The sequence below is a fragment of the Eriocheir sinensis genome, chromosome 58, assembly GCF_024679095.1.
Source record: "Eriocheir sinensis breed Jianghai 21 chromosome 58, ASM2467909v1, whole genome shotgun sequence".
Lineage (NCBI taxonomy): Eukaryota > Metazoa > Arthropoda > Malacostraca > Decapoda > Varunidae > Eriocheir > Eriocheir sinensis.
In genome coordinates this window covers 10,713,768-10,731,267 of record NC_066566.1, presented here as the reverse complement: position 1 = coordinate 10,731,267, position 17,500 = coordinate 10,713,768, and the positions used below count along the sequence as shown (strand labels likewise).

The 17,500-nt window shown below is 40.2% G+C and overlaps 1 protein-coding gene across 3 annotated transcripts in view; it reads left to right on the top strand.

Moving 5' to 3' along the window:
• Positions 1-642: 642 nt before the first annotated feature.
• Positions 643-17,500, top strand: part of LOC126985150 (uncharacterized) — a 135,835-nt gene continuing 118,977 nt past the window's right edge. Inside the window, exon 1 of one of the 3 annotated variants that reach the window (XM_050839716.1) lies at positions 643-1,221. In XM_050839716.1, coding sequence (XP_050695673.1) covers positions 1,094-1,221 — 128 coding nt within the window. In that variant the 5' untranslated portion in view covers positions 643-1,093. Of the gene's footprint in view, positions 1,696-17,500 lie in introns of all 3 variants that reach the window. The other 2 variants (XM_050839718.1, XM_050839717.1) reach the window with 2 other exon arrangements.

Below are 17,500 nucleotides of genomic sequence, written 5' to 3'. Positions count from 1 at the left end.
GTCACATAGGTCTATCTCGGTGTAATGAAAAGTAAATTTTCGGAGGATTTTATTTAATGTCTCATCCACTTGCCCCAGAACTATGACAACAGGATTGTATTTGACTAGCATCTAAAAGTAGGTGACGACATTTCCTTATTGTAGTGTGTGCGGAGGGTTATCGATTTTAGTGGAGGGTTTTCTTCAAAAATAAAGGAAATCGATAACTCTTAGTGACGCAAGGACAAAAGGAAAGCATTTTAATGGGGAATATCGAATGTAGGCTATTTATTCTATTATATCAAAGCTATTTCTTTAATTTCTCAAAATACATTGTGGATCTACGTGTTGATTGGAATTATGAAAAATAAAAATGTGTGACTGACAAAATGTGACTGTGTGTGGAGAGAGAGAGAGAGAGAGAGAGAGAGAGAGAGAGAGAGAGACGAGAACATATGACAATTACAATTTACTAACGGTGTCTATATTAGCTTGTCCTTGTATGCACTTCATTATGTCTTCTATGTCTGTATACACTTTAAGAGGAACTATCTAGCCCAGCACGCTCACGCTGTCCTCCTCTTTTCGAATCCCACCCCGTATCCTCCTTCCTTTCCTCCTCTTGTCCTCCCCTATACCCTCTGTGCCCTGAGGGAAAGGGTGGTGAGCTGCCAGTCCAGCCATGGCGCGCGCCTCATCCCGCTGGGAGCCTGCGGCGAGCTCAGCCAAGCTGTGAGTATGGCTGCGGCGCGGAGGGCGGCTGAGAAGCGAGCCAGAGTCGAGGCCCGAGCCGAGCGGCTGCGGCGGACGCGGACGCGGTGGCGGCGACTACATGCAGTCAGCCAGTCAGTGTGTTTGGCGACGTCGGGTGGGAGGGGTGTGTACCCGGCTGTTCTTGGCTGACGCGTTCTTTCATGCTGGTTGCCTGTCAGCGTTGACTTTTTTCTTTTCCTTCAAAACAATTTTTGAAGGAGGTGATCACCTCTCAATCGCCAATGGCGCCCTAAAACGATTCGACAGCGTAAAAGACAAGCAATCATGAAAGTTTCAAGCATTTTTTTTTTTTCATTATTTACGCTGCCTTTGACCGCGATGAGCCCTAGCCCGGACTCAGATGAATGCCATCCCTCAGCTTCTGTGCAGAGGCACTGTGAGCCCCACTGTCCCTCCCGGCCAGGACACACAGCAGCAGCAGCATGAGAGGAAGACCCAAATCCACCTTGGAAGAGCCCCTGACCAAAAGTAAGAAGAGGAAGTAAGTGATCATGAAATTTGGAGGCAGGGAGAAGAACGCAGTCGGGAAAGCGGCTGGTGGCCGTGGGTGAGACTGCAGATCCTCCACATATGAGACCTCAGTTGCATTGTTCCCGTGTCGTCTGGTGTACGGAAAGTGTAAGGGGCTGTACCTCTTCTAAAACGTTTCTATAATTGGATGCACTCCTTTTTATTGTGGGCAGCAAAACAATTTAATCTGGCCGAAAGAAAGACAAAAAAACATTTGTGCTTCCTAAGAGTAATAACTTAGGATTTACGAAGATGGCTAACTATAGCATTGTGCAGTGTCAGCCAGGCCGAGGCCGCCAGCCCTAAGAGAAGGATAGTATGTGTGTGTGGCAGCGAGTGGCGACCCAAGTGACTGTTTGCCAGCATGGAACGACCTCCCCCGAGACGCCGGCACAGGGATGACCAGTACGACTTCGGCTGGGCTCCTGCGAGGTGAGTCACTGTGGACAAGGAGGAATATTACTCTCTCTCTCTCTCTCTCTCTCTCTCTCTCTCTCTCTCTCTCTCTCTCTGTTATATGAAAGAACAGTGCAAGGAACCTGAAATAAATTGAATGTGTTGGAACGGTTGGGGGTGGTTTATACTGAGGGAGGGAGGCAAGGAAGAGGTCTTTTTTTTTCCAGCAAATACAACCTGCCGCCTTGAAATTACCCGTTGAGTCACCTGTGCTAGTTTCGCATGAGATTTGTGGCTCAAACGAGACATTTCTTTATTCAAGTATTTACTTTTTCCCCTCCTCTCGTATTGTCCAACCTGTTTGGGTGTACGTGACCCGCATTGTGCACTATTGGGCTGAACCGAGGGTGGGCGGTGCGGCCCTGACAAAAGCAGTAAATGTGGTCGCGTTACAGGCTGACTGACCGACTTCCATTCTGATACCCTCCCTCTTCGAGCCTCCCCTCTGTTATCGCGCGACACTACTTTAAATATATATATATATATATATATATATATATATATATATATATATATATATATATATATATATATATATTTATATATATATATATATATATATATATATATATATATATATATATATATATATATATATATATATATTTTTTTTTTATTTTGGTTTATTCATTGTGTGTGTGTGTGTGTGTGTGTGTGTGTGTGTGTGTGTGTGTGTGTGTGTGTGTGTGTGTGTGTGTGTGTGTGTGTGATGATTCCTTTATGATGAGCGCCAGCAACAGAGAGAGAGAGAGAGAGAGAGAGAGAGAGAGAGAGAGAGAGAGAGAAGTAAGGGTCACGTGAATTCGTACCATGACCTCAGTTGTGCCACCGTCTTTGTGGTTCTGCACATCAACGAGGGATGGGAGCCAGATGAGAAAGATCTTGGAGGGAAGCATTTTTCAACCCTTTGGATGCCGCTATTATCTCATGGGCCACATTATCCATCTCTAGCCGCTAATTACAAGTCTCCGAGGCTATCAGCTGCAAAGGACCGGGCCCCGGCCTCTTCGCCATATATGCAGGGCGTAATGGCTCCCTTGATGTCTGCGATGCTCTCCGAGCGACCTGCAGGGGGGAGGGCTGCTGCTGCTGTTATGGTGAGGGCGAGGAAGGTGTAACGAAACTAAGGAAAATAAACAGAATGGAATATTCAGTGCAGTCACATTGCTAGTATTATTATTATATTGGCTTTATTTGCAAATTTGCCTTCATTTCTGAAAGGAGGTTACTATAAAATAACATTCAATATAATCTTATCGTATCACGTCCATGGACACGTAGAACGTACGGTAGCATTTGAGTGTAAGAATAATGTGAAATTTTGATTGTTTAAGTATAGTTATACAGGACAAGAACCGCCGTGAACGTGCTGAGTGGTACGTGCGGGGTATCTGCGGCGGACTGGTCAAGCTTATTATCTGATCTTAGTGAGGCGGCTGCGGGGATCAAGCGCCTGGGTGCGCTTAGGTGAGAGTAATAACTGTGCTGGCGCCCGTTATCATTTTGTTTTGTTTTGTGCCGCGAACTCTATGGAGGGAGCTCTCCTTGATAAGAATGTGCTGTTGCAAAGTCAATGTTGCTTAGTTTACGCATTAGGTTTTCAGAAGGAATTGATGTTTTACCCCATTTTGATAATTAACAGTTTAGCTGCAAAGTGTAACATAGATATGGGAAGAATAAAATCAGTTTTTTTTTTTTTTTTTTTTTTTGTGTGTGTGTGTGTGTGTCACGCATGTTCTGATATCAAGCTGGACTCATGATAGCCAAACAATACCCTCCAGGAAAGAGCGTGGCCCTACATAGTATGGTTATGCCTGGTTCATCACCTCACCCATTCCCCGTGCTCAAGAGGGGAGGGGGAGGGGGGTAGAGTGACCGCTCAGGTCCGCGGAAAACCTTTCAGCCTTTGCAAACCGCGAGCCTGAACTTGCTGGGTGACGCACCAAAGACGATATCCACTGCACCACGGAGCAGTGTGTGTGTGTGTGTGTGTGTGTGTGTGTGTGTGTGTGTGTGTGTGTGTGTGAATGCATGCATTATTGACCCATTTGCCTCTATCCCATCTTTCCTTTAATTACATTTGTCCCATGAGATAATATCTAGATCTGGATATTGTTTCCGCCTTGGAAGAAATAATTGTATGAAAGACTTTTATTACACGAGCAAAGACGTCACCGGTTACAATGATGTTCAGAGGAACGAGATGCAAGGGAAGTGACGCGGTACAATACATTTTACCGTTCTGACGACGCACGTCAGTTCCCCACCTCTCCCCCCTAGTTGCAGTCATTAGGACCCCTATCCATTTTTTTCAACTTCTCCCTGAAGTTGTTGAACCGAACAGTTAACCATGTGTGTGTGTGTGTGTGTGTGTGTGTGTGTGTGTGCCCTTGCCAACTGTATCATAATCATGAGTTCTGAAATAATTCAGTGTCGTTGATACGAAGCAACCACTGGTAGCTTTGATCATTTTTCCATTGCTGTATTCATATGTTAGGTACTGCAAAAGAAACTATTTGTACTGCAACGATACATCATCCAAATAGTCTTGTCCCTTCTTTAGCAAGATACAAACAAATCTGCAATCAGATGACTTAAGTCGGTGATCATTCATTCGTTACTTGTGTATGTAATGACTTCACAAGTCATGCCAAGTGTGTGTGTGTGTGTGTGTGTGTGTGTGTGTGTGTGTGTGTGTGTTTAGAGCAGGGTTGTGGAGTCGGAGTCGGTGGAGTCGGCTACTTTTGGCCGGAGTCAGAGTCGGAGTTGGTAAAAATACCTCCGACTCCGACTCCTTTGTGTAATAATTTATCGTGTATTTTAATTTTTTTTTAAATATTTTGTTAACCTACTGCATATAGCGCATGTAGGCTTTTTTGAGCGGCCTCTTTATTCTAAACACTCTACCGTTACTCACAAACGCTTTGCTATTTTCTATTACACTTAAGCCTTGAAATAATAGACAAGACTTTCTTGTGGTATAAACACGTCCTTCGCTTGAATGGGAAGCACAAGGAGGAAAATATTTCAACAGGTAGCCTGAAAACGACATACCAAATATAGTTGAGACAAAAAGTATAGATTTAACAAAATTGGCAAGCATGGTTTAAAGTAATGTAACTAAAGGATAGATCAGACAGGCTAATGTAGTGACCTGGTGCGGTCGGTTAAAAAAATATTCTCTGGCTGGGGTCGCCAAAGAGGACCCCAAGAGAGTCTACCGGCGCTTCAGGCAGCACCTTAAAAAAAATAAAAAAAGATTTACAGTAGAGGGGGAAGGGAAGGGGGACCGGAGTCGGAGTCAGTCGGGGTCGCAATTTTAAAATTTCCCGGAGTCGGAGTCGGAAATTATTTACTCCGACTCCCCACCCCTGGAACTCTCTCTCTCTCTCTCTCTCCAAGGGTATTTGTGAAAAAACTTTCGCTCTTTATCCTGCAACTGCTACTTTTCTTTCTTATTTGAAGAATAAAAGGTACCACACAGACAGTTGAACTGTTCAGGGTCCAGTCTTGACCGGATATCAGTTGATATGGTCTTTTATACAGACTCAACCATGTGTGTGTGTGTGTGTGTGTGTGTGTGTGTGTAGTCAGGTAGGAAGGTGAAATACATCCGTTATATTCATTGGTCAGTTGTATTGGAGGATTATTGCCCTAATGCAAGTATATATTATATATATTGATTAATTATTTTCTTTTATACATATCTTTGAAAACCTTGTTTCGAGCGTTCTGCTTGTTGAAAGGACTTCGGTTACCTCCATGGCATGACGTACCTCGAATAAAAATTATATACATGGATATTTTTTTTCTCATTGTCACGACGTGTCATCGGCAGTCACTGCTTTCAGGAGAGTCAAAAGAAGTGTTGTTTCCGCCTCAGGCTGATTAGCATACGGGGGTGACGGCGGCCTTTAAAGTGTGCGGCTAAAAATACACGCGTGTCAGAGTGGTGTTAGCGGCGTATTTTCGTTAAGTTGGCGGGATTAAAGCATTCGTTTTATCACCCGCGTCCTCCTCCCTCCGCGCGTAGTCTTCATTCTCACTGTTAATCCTCCTCCCCCTCCTCCTCGTCATCATCATCACAATCATCATCATCCTGTGTGTGTGTGTGTGTGTGTGTGTGTGTGTGTGTGTGTGTGTGTGTGTGTGTGTGTGTATTATACATTCAAGGGTACTCTTCTTTCTCCTCCTCCTCCTCCTCCTCGTTTCCTACTTTTCCTTCTCCTCCTTTAGGTGTGTGTGTGTGTGTGTGTGTGTGTGTGTGTGTGTGTGTGTATTATACATTCAAGGGTACCCTTTTTATTTCCTCCTCCTCCTCCTCGTTTCCTACTTTTCCTTCTCCTTCTTTATGTGTGTGTGTGTGTGTGTGTGTGTGTGTGTGTGTGTGTGTATATATATAGTAACTATGTATACTTGAAAGATTCTTCCCCCTCCTCCTTGTGTGTGTGTGTGTGTGTGTGTGTGTGTGTGTGTGTGTGTGTGTGTGTGTGTGTGTGTGTGTGTGTGTGTGTGTGTGTTTGTTTATTTATTCATTCATTCATCATTAGCATCATCATCATCACCCATTATCAGTCCGCTGAAGGACAAAGGCCTTGGCCCACAATCTCCGCCTCCCTGTGTTAAGTTATTCTCCGACAAATATTATAATTTCATCTTTTTGATTTGTGCCTATTTTCTGGATTACCACTGTTACTTTGTCCAACTGTTAAGAATTTTACGCTTATCATGAACTTCCAACGGTCATTTCTTCTTATTTAAGAGTTATCGTTATTACAGTTTATCCGGTCTTTGAATATCGTTATTACAGTTTATCCGGTCTTTGAATATCGTTATTACAGTTTATCCGGTCTTTGAATATCGTTATTACAGTTTATCCGGTATTTGAATATCGTTATTTCAGTTTATCCGGTCTTTGAATATCGTTATTACAGTTTATCCGGTCTTTGAATATCGTTATTACAGTTTATCCGGTCTTTGAATATCGTTATTACAGTTTATCCGGTCTTTGAATATCGTTATTACAGTTTATCCGGTCTTTGAATATCGTTATAACAGTTTATCCGGTCTTTGAATATCGTTATAACAGTTTATCCGGTCTTTGAATATCGTCATTACAGTTTATCCGGTCTTTGAATATCGTTATTACAGTTTATCCGGTCTTTGAATATCGTTATTACAGTTTATCCGGTCTTTGAATATCGTTATAACAGTTTATCCGGTCTTTGAATATCGTTATTACAGTTTATCCGGTCTTTGAATATCGTCATTACAGTTTATCCGGTATTTGAATATCGTTATTACAGTTTATCCGGTCTTTGAATATCGTTATTACAGTTTATCCGGTCTTTGAATATCGTTATTACAGTTTATCCGGTCTTTGAATATCGTTATTACAGTTTATCCGGTCTTTGAATATCGTTATTACAGTTTATCCGGTCTTTGAATATCGTTATTACAGTTTATCCGGTCTTTGAATATCGTTATTACAGTTTATCCGGTATTTGAATATCGTTATTTCAGTTTATCCGGTCTTTGAATATCGTTATTACAGTTTATCCGGTCTTTGAATATCGTTATTACAGTTTATCCGGTCTTTGAATATCGTTATTACAGTTTATCCGGTCTTTGAATATCGTTATTACAGTTTATCCGGTCTTTGAATATCGTTATAACAGTTTATCCGGTCTTTGAATATCGTCATTACAGTTTATCCGGTCTTTGAATATCGTCATTACAGTTTATCCGGTCTTTGAATATTGCCTAATCCATGGTGTTTGCTTTGTCTCACATGTTTCATCTACCAAGTATTTCATTTCCTTGATTCCTCTTTTTGCGCTTCATAGTCTTCACTCTACATCTTTTCTGAGGCCCCAAGTTCTTTTATCATATGTTAGGAGTGGCAGGATACATTGATGGTACACTTTTCAGGGAAAATGGTAGCTTGGTAGTTACGATAATGCTAGGTATACCAAAAGTGCTTGCTCCCAGTCTTTTTTTATGGACTTGGTTGTTTTAATGGCTATATATATATATATATATATATAGGCCTATATATATATATATATATATATATATATATATATATATATATATATATATATATATATATATATTACAGCAGAGGAAACAGCTCAAGGGCAAATAAAAGGACACAATAATGAAGAAAAGAAAAAAAACGCTATTCGCTGCTCCCACAAAAACCGCTCAGAGGAGTGGCCAAAAGAGAGATCAACTTCGGGAAGGAGAGGTGTCCTGATACACTCCTCTTGAAAGAGTACAAGTCGTAGGCAGGAGGCAATACAGATGAAGGAAGATTGTTCCAGTTTACCTGCGTGAGGGATGAAAGAGTGAAGATGCTGGTTAACTCGTGCGTAAGGGATTTGGACTGTAAAGGGATGAGCTTGAGTAGAAAGAGGTAGAAAAATATCATTAAGAGGAGGAGAGCTGATGAGACGAAAAGCCTTAGTCTCCACTTTGTCCAAGAGAGCTCTGTGAGTGGAGCCCCCACACACGTGAGGTGCATATTTCATACGAGGGCGGACAAGGCCCCTGTATATGGATAGCAACAGTGTGGGGGAGAAAAACTGGCGGAGACGATACAGAACGCCCAACCTCGAGGAAGCTGATTTAGTGAGAGAACAGATGTGAAGTTTCCAGTTAAGATCTTGAGTTAAGGATAGACCGAGGATGTTTAGTGTTGAAGAAAGTGACAGCTGAGTGTTACTGAGGAATAGGGGATAGGTGTTTGGAAGATTGTGTCGAGTTGATAGGTGGAAAAATTGGGTTTTTGAGGCATTGAAGGACACAAGGTTCCTTTTGTCCCAATCGGAAATGATAGCAATGTCTGAGGTTAAGCGTTCTGCAGCCTCCAGTCTGGAGTCTTATAACTCCCGTTGAGAGGGTCTTCTGTTGAAAGAAGTTGAATAATGCAGAGTGGAGTTGTCAGCGTATGAGTGGATAGGACAGTTTGTCATGGAAAGAAGGTCATTGATGAATAACAGGAAGAGAGTGGGTGATAGGACAGAGCCCTGTGGAACACCACTGTTGATAGGTTCAAGGGAAGAACAGTGACCGTCTATCACAGCAGAGATAGAACGGCCGGAAAGGAAACTGGAAATAAAGGAACAGAGAGAAGGATAGAAACCGTAAGAGGGCAGTTTAGAAAGCAAAGAGTTGTGCCAGACTCTATCGAAAGATTTCGATATATCTAGCGCGACTTAGAAAGTTTCACCGAAACACCTAAGAGTGGAGAGCTAAGGGAGTAAGAAGATCGCCAGTAGAACGCCCCTTGCGGAACCCATACTGGGGATCAGATAGGAGGTCAGAAGTGGAAAGGTGCTTTTGAATCTTCCGATTAAGGATTGATTCAAAAGCTTTAGATAGACAGGAAAGTATGGCTATAGGCTGGTAGTTTGAGGGATTAGAACGGTCACCCTTCTTAGGCATAGGCTGGAAGGAAGGAAGGAAAGGTACATGTTGACAGGCAGAGACGAAAGAGTTTGACCTGGCAGGGTGTCAGCACGAAAGCACATTTTTTAAGAACAATAGGAGGTACTCCATCAGGTCCATAAGCCTTCTGAAAGTTGAGGCCAGAGAGGGCATAGAAAACATCATTCTTAAGAATCTTAATAACAAGCATAAAGGAGTCAGAAGGGGGATGAGTAGGAGGAATATGCCCAGAATCGTCCAGAGTGGAGTTTTTACAAAAAGTTTGAGAGAAAAGTTCAGCCTCAGAGATAGATGAGACGGCGGTGCTGCCGTCAGGGTTAAGGATAGGAGGGAAAGATGAAGAAGTGAAATTGGAGGAGATATTTTTGGCTGGGTGCCAGAAGTCACGGGAAGAATTATAAAAATCAAGGTTTTGACATTTCCTATGGATTAAAGAGCTTTTGGTAAGTCGAAGAATAGATTTGGCACGATTCCGGGCAGAAATGTAAAGATCATGGTTAGCAGAAGTGCGAAGGCTCTGGTACCTTTTGTGAGCTGCCTCTCTATCTTTGATAGCACGAGAACAAGCGTGATTAAACCAAGACTTTTTAGCATGAGGAGTAGAAAAAGTACGTGGAATGTGTGCCTCCATTCCAGAGACAATCACTTCTGTGATGCGCTGGGCACGCACAGAGGGGTCTCTCTCCTGGAGGCCGTAATCATTCCACGGGAAATCGGAAAAGTACATACTCAGGTCGTCCCACCGAACTGAGACAAAATGCCAGAAACATCGCCTCTTCGGTGGGTCCAGAGGTTGTACAGGAGCGATAGGACGGGATACAGAAATAAGGTTGTGATCGGAGGAGCCCAACGGAGAGAACAGTTTGACAGAGTAAGTAGAAGGGTTAGAGGTAAGGAAAAGATCTAGTATGTTGGGCCTGTCTTCAAGACGGTCGGAAATACGTGTAGGGTGCTGAACCAACTGCTCTAGATCATTGAAGGGAGCAAAGTTGTAGGCTTATTCACCAGGGTGGTCAGTGAAAGAGGATGAAAGCCAAAGCTGGTGGTGAACATTGAAATCTCCTAGGATGGAGACTTCAGCGAAGAGAGAGTGGGTCAAGATGTGCTCCACTTTAGAGTTCAAGTTGTGAAAGAATTTTACATAGTTAGTAGAGTTAGGTGAGAGATACACAACACAAATGTATTTAGTAATAGAATGACAATGAAGTCTTAGCCAGATGGTTGAAAATTCAGGAGTCAAGGTCGTGGGCACGAGAGCAAGTGATGTTGCGCACGTAGGCGCAACATCCAGCTTTGGATTGAAATTTAGGAGGGAACAGAGTAGAGATTGATGTCAGTAGCCGCCGAGACCTGTGTTTCGGTGAGGAAGAGAAGGTGAGGTTTAGAGGAGGAGAGATGGTGCTCCACAGAATGGAAATTGGAACGAAGACCGTGAATGTTACAGAAATTGATAAGGCAGAGGTCTGATGAGTTATCAAGACACCTCTCAAGTCGGCAGCCAAAAGGGGAGTCTTCCCTGGGGGAATTTGTGGTCCCCCCCCCAGGCGGGGACTCCAAGGCAATGCTAATTTTCGCCATTGTTACTTTGCAAATTTTTGGGAGATGATATGCTGTGTGTGTGTGTGTATATATATATATATATATATATATATATATATATATATATATATATATATATATATATATATATATATATATATATATATATATATACACACACACACACACACACACACACACACACACAACACACACACACACACACACACACACACACACATGATCAGGAACGAAACATTAAGAGCAAACTAATACACTTTACTATGGCAAACCATTAATACCTACCCAATCCATAGAAAAATAAGAAAAATAAAATAGGATTGAATAGAATACTTAATGATGATATATGCGTACATTAATTCTTACATACATACGTACATTCATACATATAAACAATACATACATACATACATTCATACATATAAACATACATACATGCATACAGAGAGAGAGAGAGAGATGAGTTTTATTTATTTTTATTTTTATTTTTTTTATTCCTTCCCTTATCGTCAAAGTGACAGAAGAAGAGTGTTCGGGGAAGGCGCTGAGACATCCAGTCGCCGCTAATGTCTAGACTGTTATGAGATTTCAGATTGGAAGGATAATATTTTCTGCCTAATGTCCAAGGGGAAAAGAATATTATCAAAACTAATGAATCTCTCTCTCTCTCTCTCTCTCTCTCTCTCTCTCTCTCTCTCTCTCTCTCTCTCTCTCTCTCTCTCTCTCTCTCTCTCTCTCTCTCTCTCTCTCTCTCTCTCTCTCTCTCTCTCTCTCTCTCTCTCTCTCTCTCCTGGCCCCACCAAATCACTTGCAGCTAATTACACGAGGGACTTTGAGAAGGGAAATAATAAAATAATATAGTACACAAGGTCCACTAGATATAACAGTAACGATATTGATAATAATTACCGGAACCCTAACGCCAAGGCTTGCATAATTATCGTGTGTCGCAGGGACGGTAGTAGCAGTGGAAACAGTGGAAGGGATGACTGTTTTGGGGTTAGCGGTAGTGGTTGATATTGCGGTTGTGGAGAATTTGGTTGCGAGAACTGGATGCGCATGTAGGTAATAGTTAAAGTGGTGATAGTGGCGTAGGTGGTAGTGGGACGCTGTAAAGTTGAGACGGAAGAGTGGTGGAGGTCATTGTTATTCTAGCATATGTTGAAATGTGATTAAAGGCATCAGGGGGTATCAGGACACCTCTCCTCCCGAAATTGACCTCTCTTTTTGCCCACTCCTTTGACCTCTATTCAGGAGCAGTAAGTAGCGGGCTTTTTTTTTCTTCTTTCTTTTTCTTTACGCCCATGAACTGTCTCCTTAGCAGTAAAAAAAAATGCTTTACTATTGGCGTGTTGATAAGAGCGTAAATAGTGATACTAGTGGTACTAGCGGTATAATGGTTGGAGATGTTGAGGCATATCATATGTATTCGCGGTATTAAATTGGTGCCGTTAATGGTTTTGAAGTATCCCAAGTGGAAGAAATAGTGGTGGTGGTGAAGGCGGAAGCTGCGGCACCCCACGGGAAAGAGCTCCAATATCGAGTCAGGGGCGCCGTAGTTTAAGCTATTTCCCCGGCGGCCAGCGGCGGGTCTCCTGTCGCCCGCCGCACGGCTCCACCGCACTAATGAGGATTTCGGCGGCTTGGGAAGAAGAGATTTGTCTGTCAATCGGTTTTCTATCGGTCTGTCTACTTGTGTGTCTGTCTGAATTATCGGATAGGCTTCCTTGTTCCTATTCTTCCGTGTGTCTCCTGATATATCTGGTGGTGGCGGCTTTGTTTCTATCAGTCGTTGTTTACCCGTGTATCTATCTGTTATCTGCTTGGCTTCTTTGTTGCAACACTTCATAGACGCCAGACGCCTCAGTATTGCTGTTTCTCTCTCTCTCTCTCTCTCTCTCTCTCTCTCTCTCTCTCTCTCTCTCTCTCTCTCTCTCTCTCTCTCTCTCTCTCTCTCTCTCTCTCTCTCTCTCTCTCTCTCTCTCTCTCTCTCTCTCTCTCTCTCTCTCTCTCTCTCTCTCTCTCTCTCTCTCTCTCTCTCTCTCTCTCTCAACCTACCTTCTTGTCAAATTATGTTCATACCTAATAAAGAGATGACGAATATTTATTATTATTATTATTATTATTATTATTATTATTATTTTTATAATAATTATTGTTGATAAATGATATAATTATCATCATCGTCACCCTTATCATTATTTTCATCTTCATCAGTATTTTCTATCATCAATACCTTGTTGACTCTGACATAAGGGACAATCAAATCTATGAAAAAGAGATGGAAAAACAGAAAAACTTTAAAACAGTTCTATGTCGTTAAGTGTGGGAAAGCGACACGTCTGCAAGGCTGGGCACGTGAGCATTTGATGTCTTAGCAGAAGACTTCGTAGTGTGTTGAAGCAGAGAGAGAGAGAGAGAGAGAGAGAGAGAGAGAGAGAGAGAGAGATGCAACTAAAGCTCCGCTTGTAGTAGTAGTAGTAGCAGCAGTAGTTGTTTTTGCTACAGTACGTAGTAGTTTTGTCATCATTAGATAATTGTAACAGTAGTAGTCGTAGTATATAGTAGGAGGAGGAGGAGGAGGAGAAGAAGGAGGAAGAGGAGGAGGAGGAGGATGTAAAATAGTAATAACATTGATAAGGGAATAATAATAATTTTAATAATAATATTGACAACAATAATATTAATCATTATAATAGTAATGATAATGATAATGTTAATAATAATAATAATTATTATTATTATTATTATTATTATTATTATTATTATTATTATTATTATTATTATTATTATTATTATTATTATTATTATTATTATTATTATTATTATTATTATTTTAATTATTATTATTATTATTATTATTATTATTATTATTATTATTATTATTATTATTATTATTATTATTATTATTATTATTATTATTATTATTATTATTATTATTATTATTATTATTATTATTATTATTATTATTTCTATCATATTACTATTATTATTATTATTATTATTATTATTATTATTATTATTATTATTATTATTATTATTATTATTATTATTATTATTATTATTATTATTATTATTATTATTATTATTATTATTATTATTATTATTATTACTCCTGCTACTATGTGTTATCATTATATTACTATCATTATTATTATTATTATTATTATTATTATTATTATTATTATTATTATTATTATTATTATTATTATTATTATTATTATTATTACTACTACTACTACTACTACTACTACTACTACTACTATAATTATTATGAGATTTTTTGTTTTTGTGGTCGCATTAAAGTGTTATTAATATTACTAATCTTAATTATATATATATATATATATATATATATATATATATATATATATATATATATATATATATATATATATATATATATATATATATATATATATATATATATAATTTATTTATTATAACAGCAACTTAAAAAAAAAAATAAGTAGAATACATTTAATCACTGCTACGCCTTAAGTCGTGCCTTCGCCGCGGAGTGGTTATCTGTGTCGGCAAGGTTTATCATCAATGGTGGAAGCGTCTTTACACAGCGGCTTGATTCAGCTGATAACTCAGACTTCACATCCGTGTGTTGTTGTGCGACTTTGATGGTTGTATTTTGCACAGTTTTTAAAATACTGCCTAATAAATCATTATTTCTCCTCAAAACATACTTATTTCTATTTTACGTTTCTACTCTTTCAGTAGACTGCAAATTTTGAGTGCATCTTTTTAATTCGTTTTCCTATTCTTATCTTTTGTCTCCGAGGTTTCGTACTCTCATCTCTTTCTGCTCCACTTTTTTTCCTCTCTCTACATTTTCTTCCTTCCTTTTTTTCGTCTCTTGCGCATTCTGAGGCAGCAATTGTTTCTCAGGGAGCGTCTGGGCGACTTTGAGAGCCATCTGTTGGGAAGTAAAAAATCGCCCTCTCTGAATGGCCCTTTCAGGTGCCTGGCATCGCTGTGTGTGTGTGTGTGTGTGTGTGTGTGTGTGTGTGTGTGTGTGTGTGTGTGCCCCCGCGTGCACATCTAAAGTGCCTATGGTGTGCACATATTTTGTTTCCTTATTCGGTGTACTGCAATATTGTTCATTGTCCTCACTATTCGTAGCAAGATAGTTTGATTTGTTTCTGAGTTACAATTTTCTTGACCTTCATAGTTCTGGTATGTAAAAAAGTATATCCAGTCGCACCTGTTTCTTCTGCACCAAAAATACACACCGACGCACACACACACACACACACACACACACACACACACACACACACACACACACACACACACACACACTTGAAAACTGTATTGATCCTTTTCTTTTTAAGCATCGAGGGAAGCTTTTTATATTCCCTTTTTACTCAGTCGTTTTTTGCTCCCCTTCCCTCTTTTGCTCTTTTTAGTTTCTCCTCCTCCTCCTCCTCCTCCTCCTCCTCCTCCTCCTCCTCCTCTTCCTTGTCCTTCTCCTCCTCTTCCTCCTGCTCTCAGATACCTCTGCATCATTAGTCTCTCTCTTCCACTTCACTTTTATTTTTTCATACTCCTCCTCAAGAGCTCACCGGATCGCTGCCCATTAACTTGCTAATGGCCAATATTTGATTTGATCGAACATTTTCAAAACTGAGATTTGTTTTTACTTTTTGAACTTTTTTTTCGTGGGGAGTGTTTTTAATTGATGTAGCTATACACACATAGATATTTTTATCTTATTTTTGTTTCATGACTCAGATGTTCAATCGTGAGTAATGTTAGGTAATTAACTATTGAGGTGGAAATGGGGGGATTCGCAATATATTTTATTTATTTTAAGCGTCATTTTTAGCCGTCAATATTCGCTGGTGCCTCTCGCTTAGAAATTAAACGTCCTGTTGATAAATAATTCATTGTCCTTCCTAAACACTTCAGTGTCAATAAGAAAGTATTTTTGTGGAGACTAAAGGTGGTCAGATGGATGCGGTAACTGTGAGTGACTTAAGTAAGTCAGTGAAAAAGCACATGTAACCAATATGAAAGGCTGGATGTGCTTCATGTAGAAACGGGTAAACGTGGAGGGAATATGTCCCTTAAAAGTCTTGGAGAGGCATGGACCATAGTGGTGTCTCTTAAGGGTGGGGACAGCATGGCACTAACGCATCAAAAGAATGGCATTATTGTCTTGACTTGCATGAGCTCTGTTTTTGCATCAGACAAATCTTTGAGATAGTTGGATGAGATTGGAATTTACTTTTGCGTACATAAATGTGTAGAAAGGATATGAGTGTGTAGGGAAGCATGCATAATGAGAAAAGGTATAGTCACTATAGTGCATATATTGTGTGTAAATGATTTTTTAGGGATATATAAACACATATTATACAGTAAACCCTCACTTTAACGAACCGGTTGAGGGAAGGGGGAGACGTTATATCCGAAAATCCGTTATATCCGAGGGATCCGAACTTTTGGTGTATAACGAACTTTGTTCGTTATATGAGCTGACGGTTCCCTATTTTCGATCATTTCCGTATATAGCAATGCTTGTTCATTTTATTTGATGAAAGTTTGTATACTTACGCACATGTAGTCATCACAGATACTACACCCATACATAAACTAAAACAATAATTAAACGTTGAACACTATGTTACACTGACCGATGTACGTATACATGCTTGGCCAGTCAGTCCATCATCGAACATAGCCCCGTAAGTACCGAACTTGTTCGGTAAATTCCCCCACATACCAGAAAGGCAAATACCGTACGTAAACAATTGCTATTTAGTCTCTACTAAAGGCAATTGATACAATCATATATATATATATATATATATATATATATATATATATATATATATATATATATATATATATATATATATATATATATATATATATATATATATATATATCGTAACATTCAGCGTAAATCAACTGTATGTGCGGCGTATTTTCAGTTATAAATATGCTTTGGTAGGAGCTGCAAGGCGCCAGCAGATCTCTTCCTCAAGTCCCGCACCCCGCACCCCTCGACGCGGCTCATCCCTTGCTTGTTTACACTGTTAGGACTCACTCCACGTTGGCGCCGACTCCATGGTGTGACCCTCCTCAGCGGCCTTATTAAAGAGGATCAGGGTTGTTAGAAAGAGATGCTCTTTCACTCTTTATGTTATTTTTAATGCATATCTGTTAACGTTTTTTTTTATAATACGAAGTGTATATCTACTCTATTTATTTTTCTCTTTAGTAAAAATGATTGGCATTAATAAGAATTCCCTTGGTTTCATTTATGTCAGTACATTCATAATTCCTCTCTCTCTCTCTCTCTCTCTCTCTCTCTCTCTCTCTCTCTCTCTCTCTCTCTCTCTCTCTCTCTCTCTCTCTCTCTCTCTCTATCTATCTATCTGTCTGACTTTCTATCTGTCTATCTGTGTCTTACACATGAGAGAGAGAGAGAGAGAGAGAGAGAGAGAGAGAGGGAGGGGGGGGGGGGGAAGCTGCAGAAAGCGGCGGGGGGGAAGGGAGGAGGGGGGGGTTTTCTAAGAGCTTTACCTCGGCTACTGTGATTCCGCGACTTCTTTTTTAAGCGTTTTCAATAGTGTCACCGGCAAGTCAAACGCAAGCATACAACACGCCTGAACACGGCGTTTGTACTGTACTGAAAAAAAATCCATGGTCGTCTAGAAGTCCCTTTACCTATAATAATTATGAGACCAAAATAGGAAGTATCATTTCGTCGTCATCGCTGTCGTCGTCGTCGTCGATGTGTGTGTGT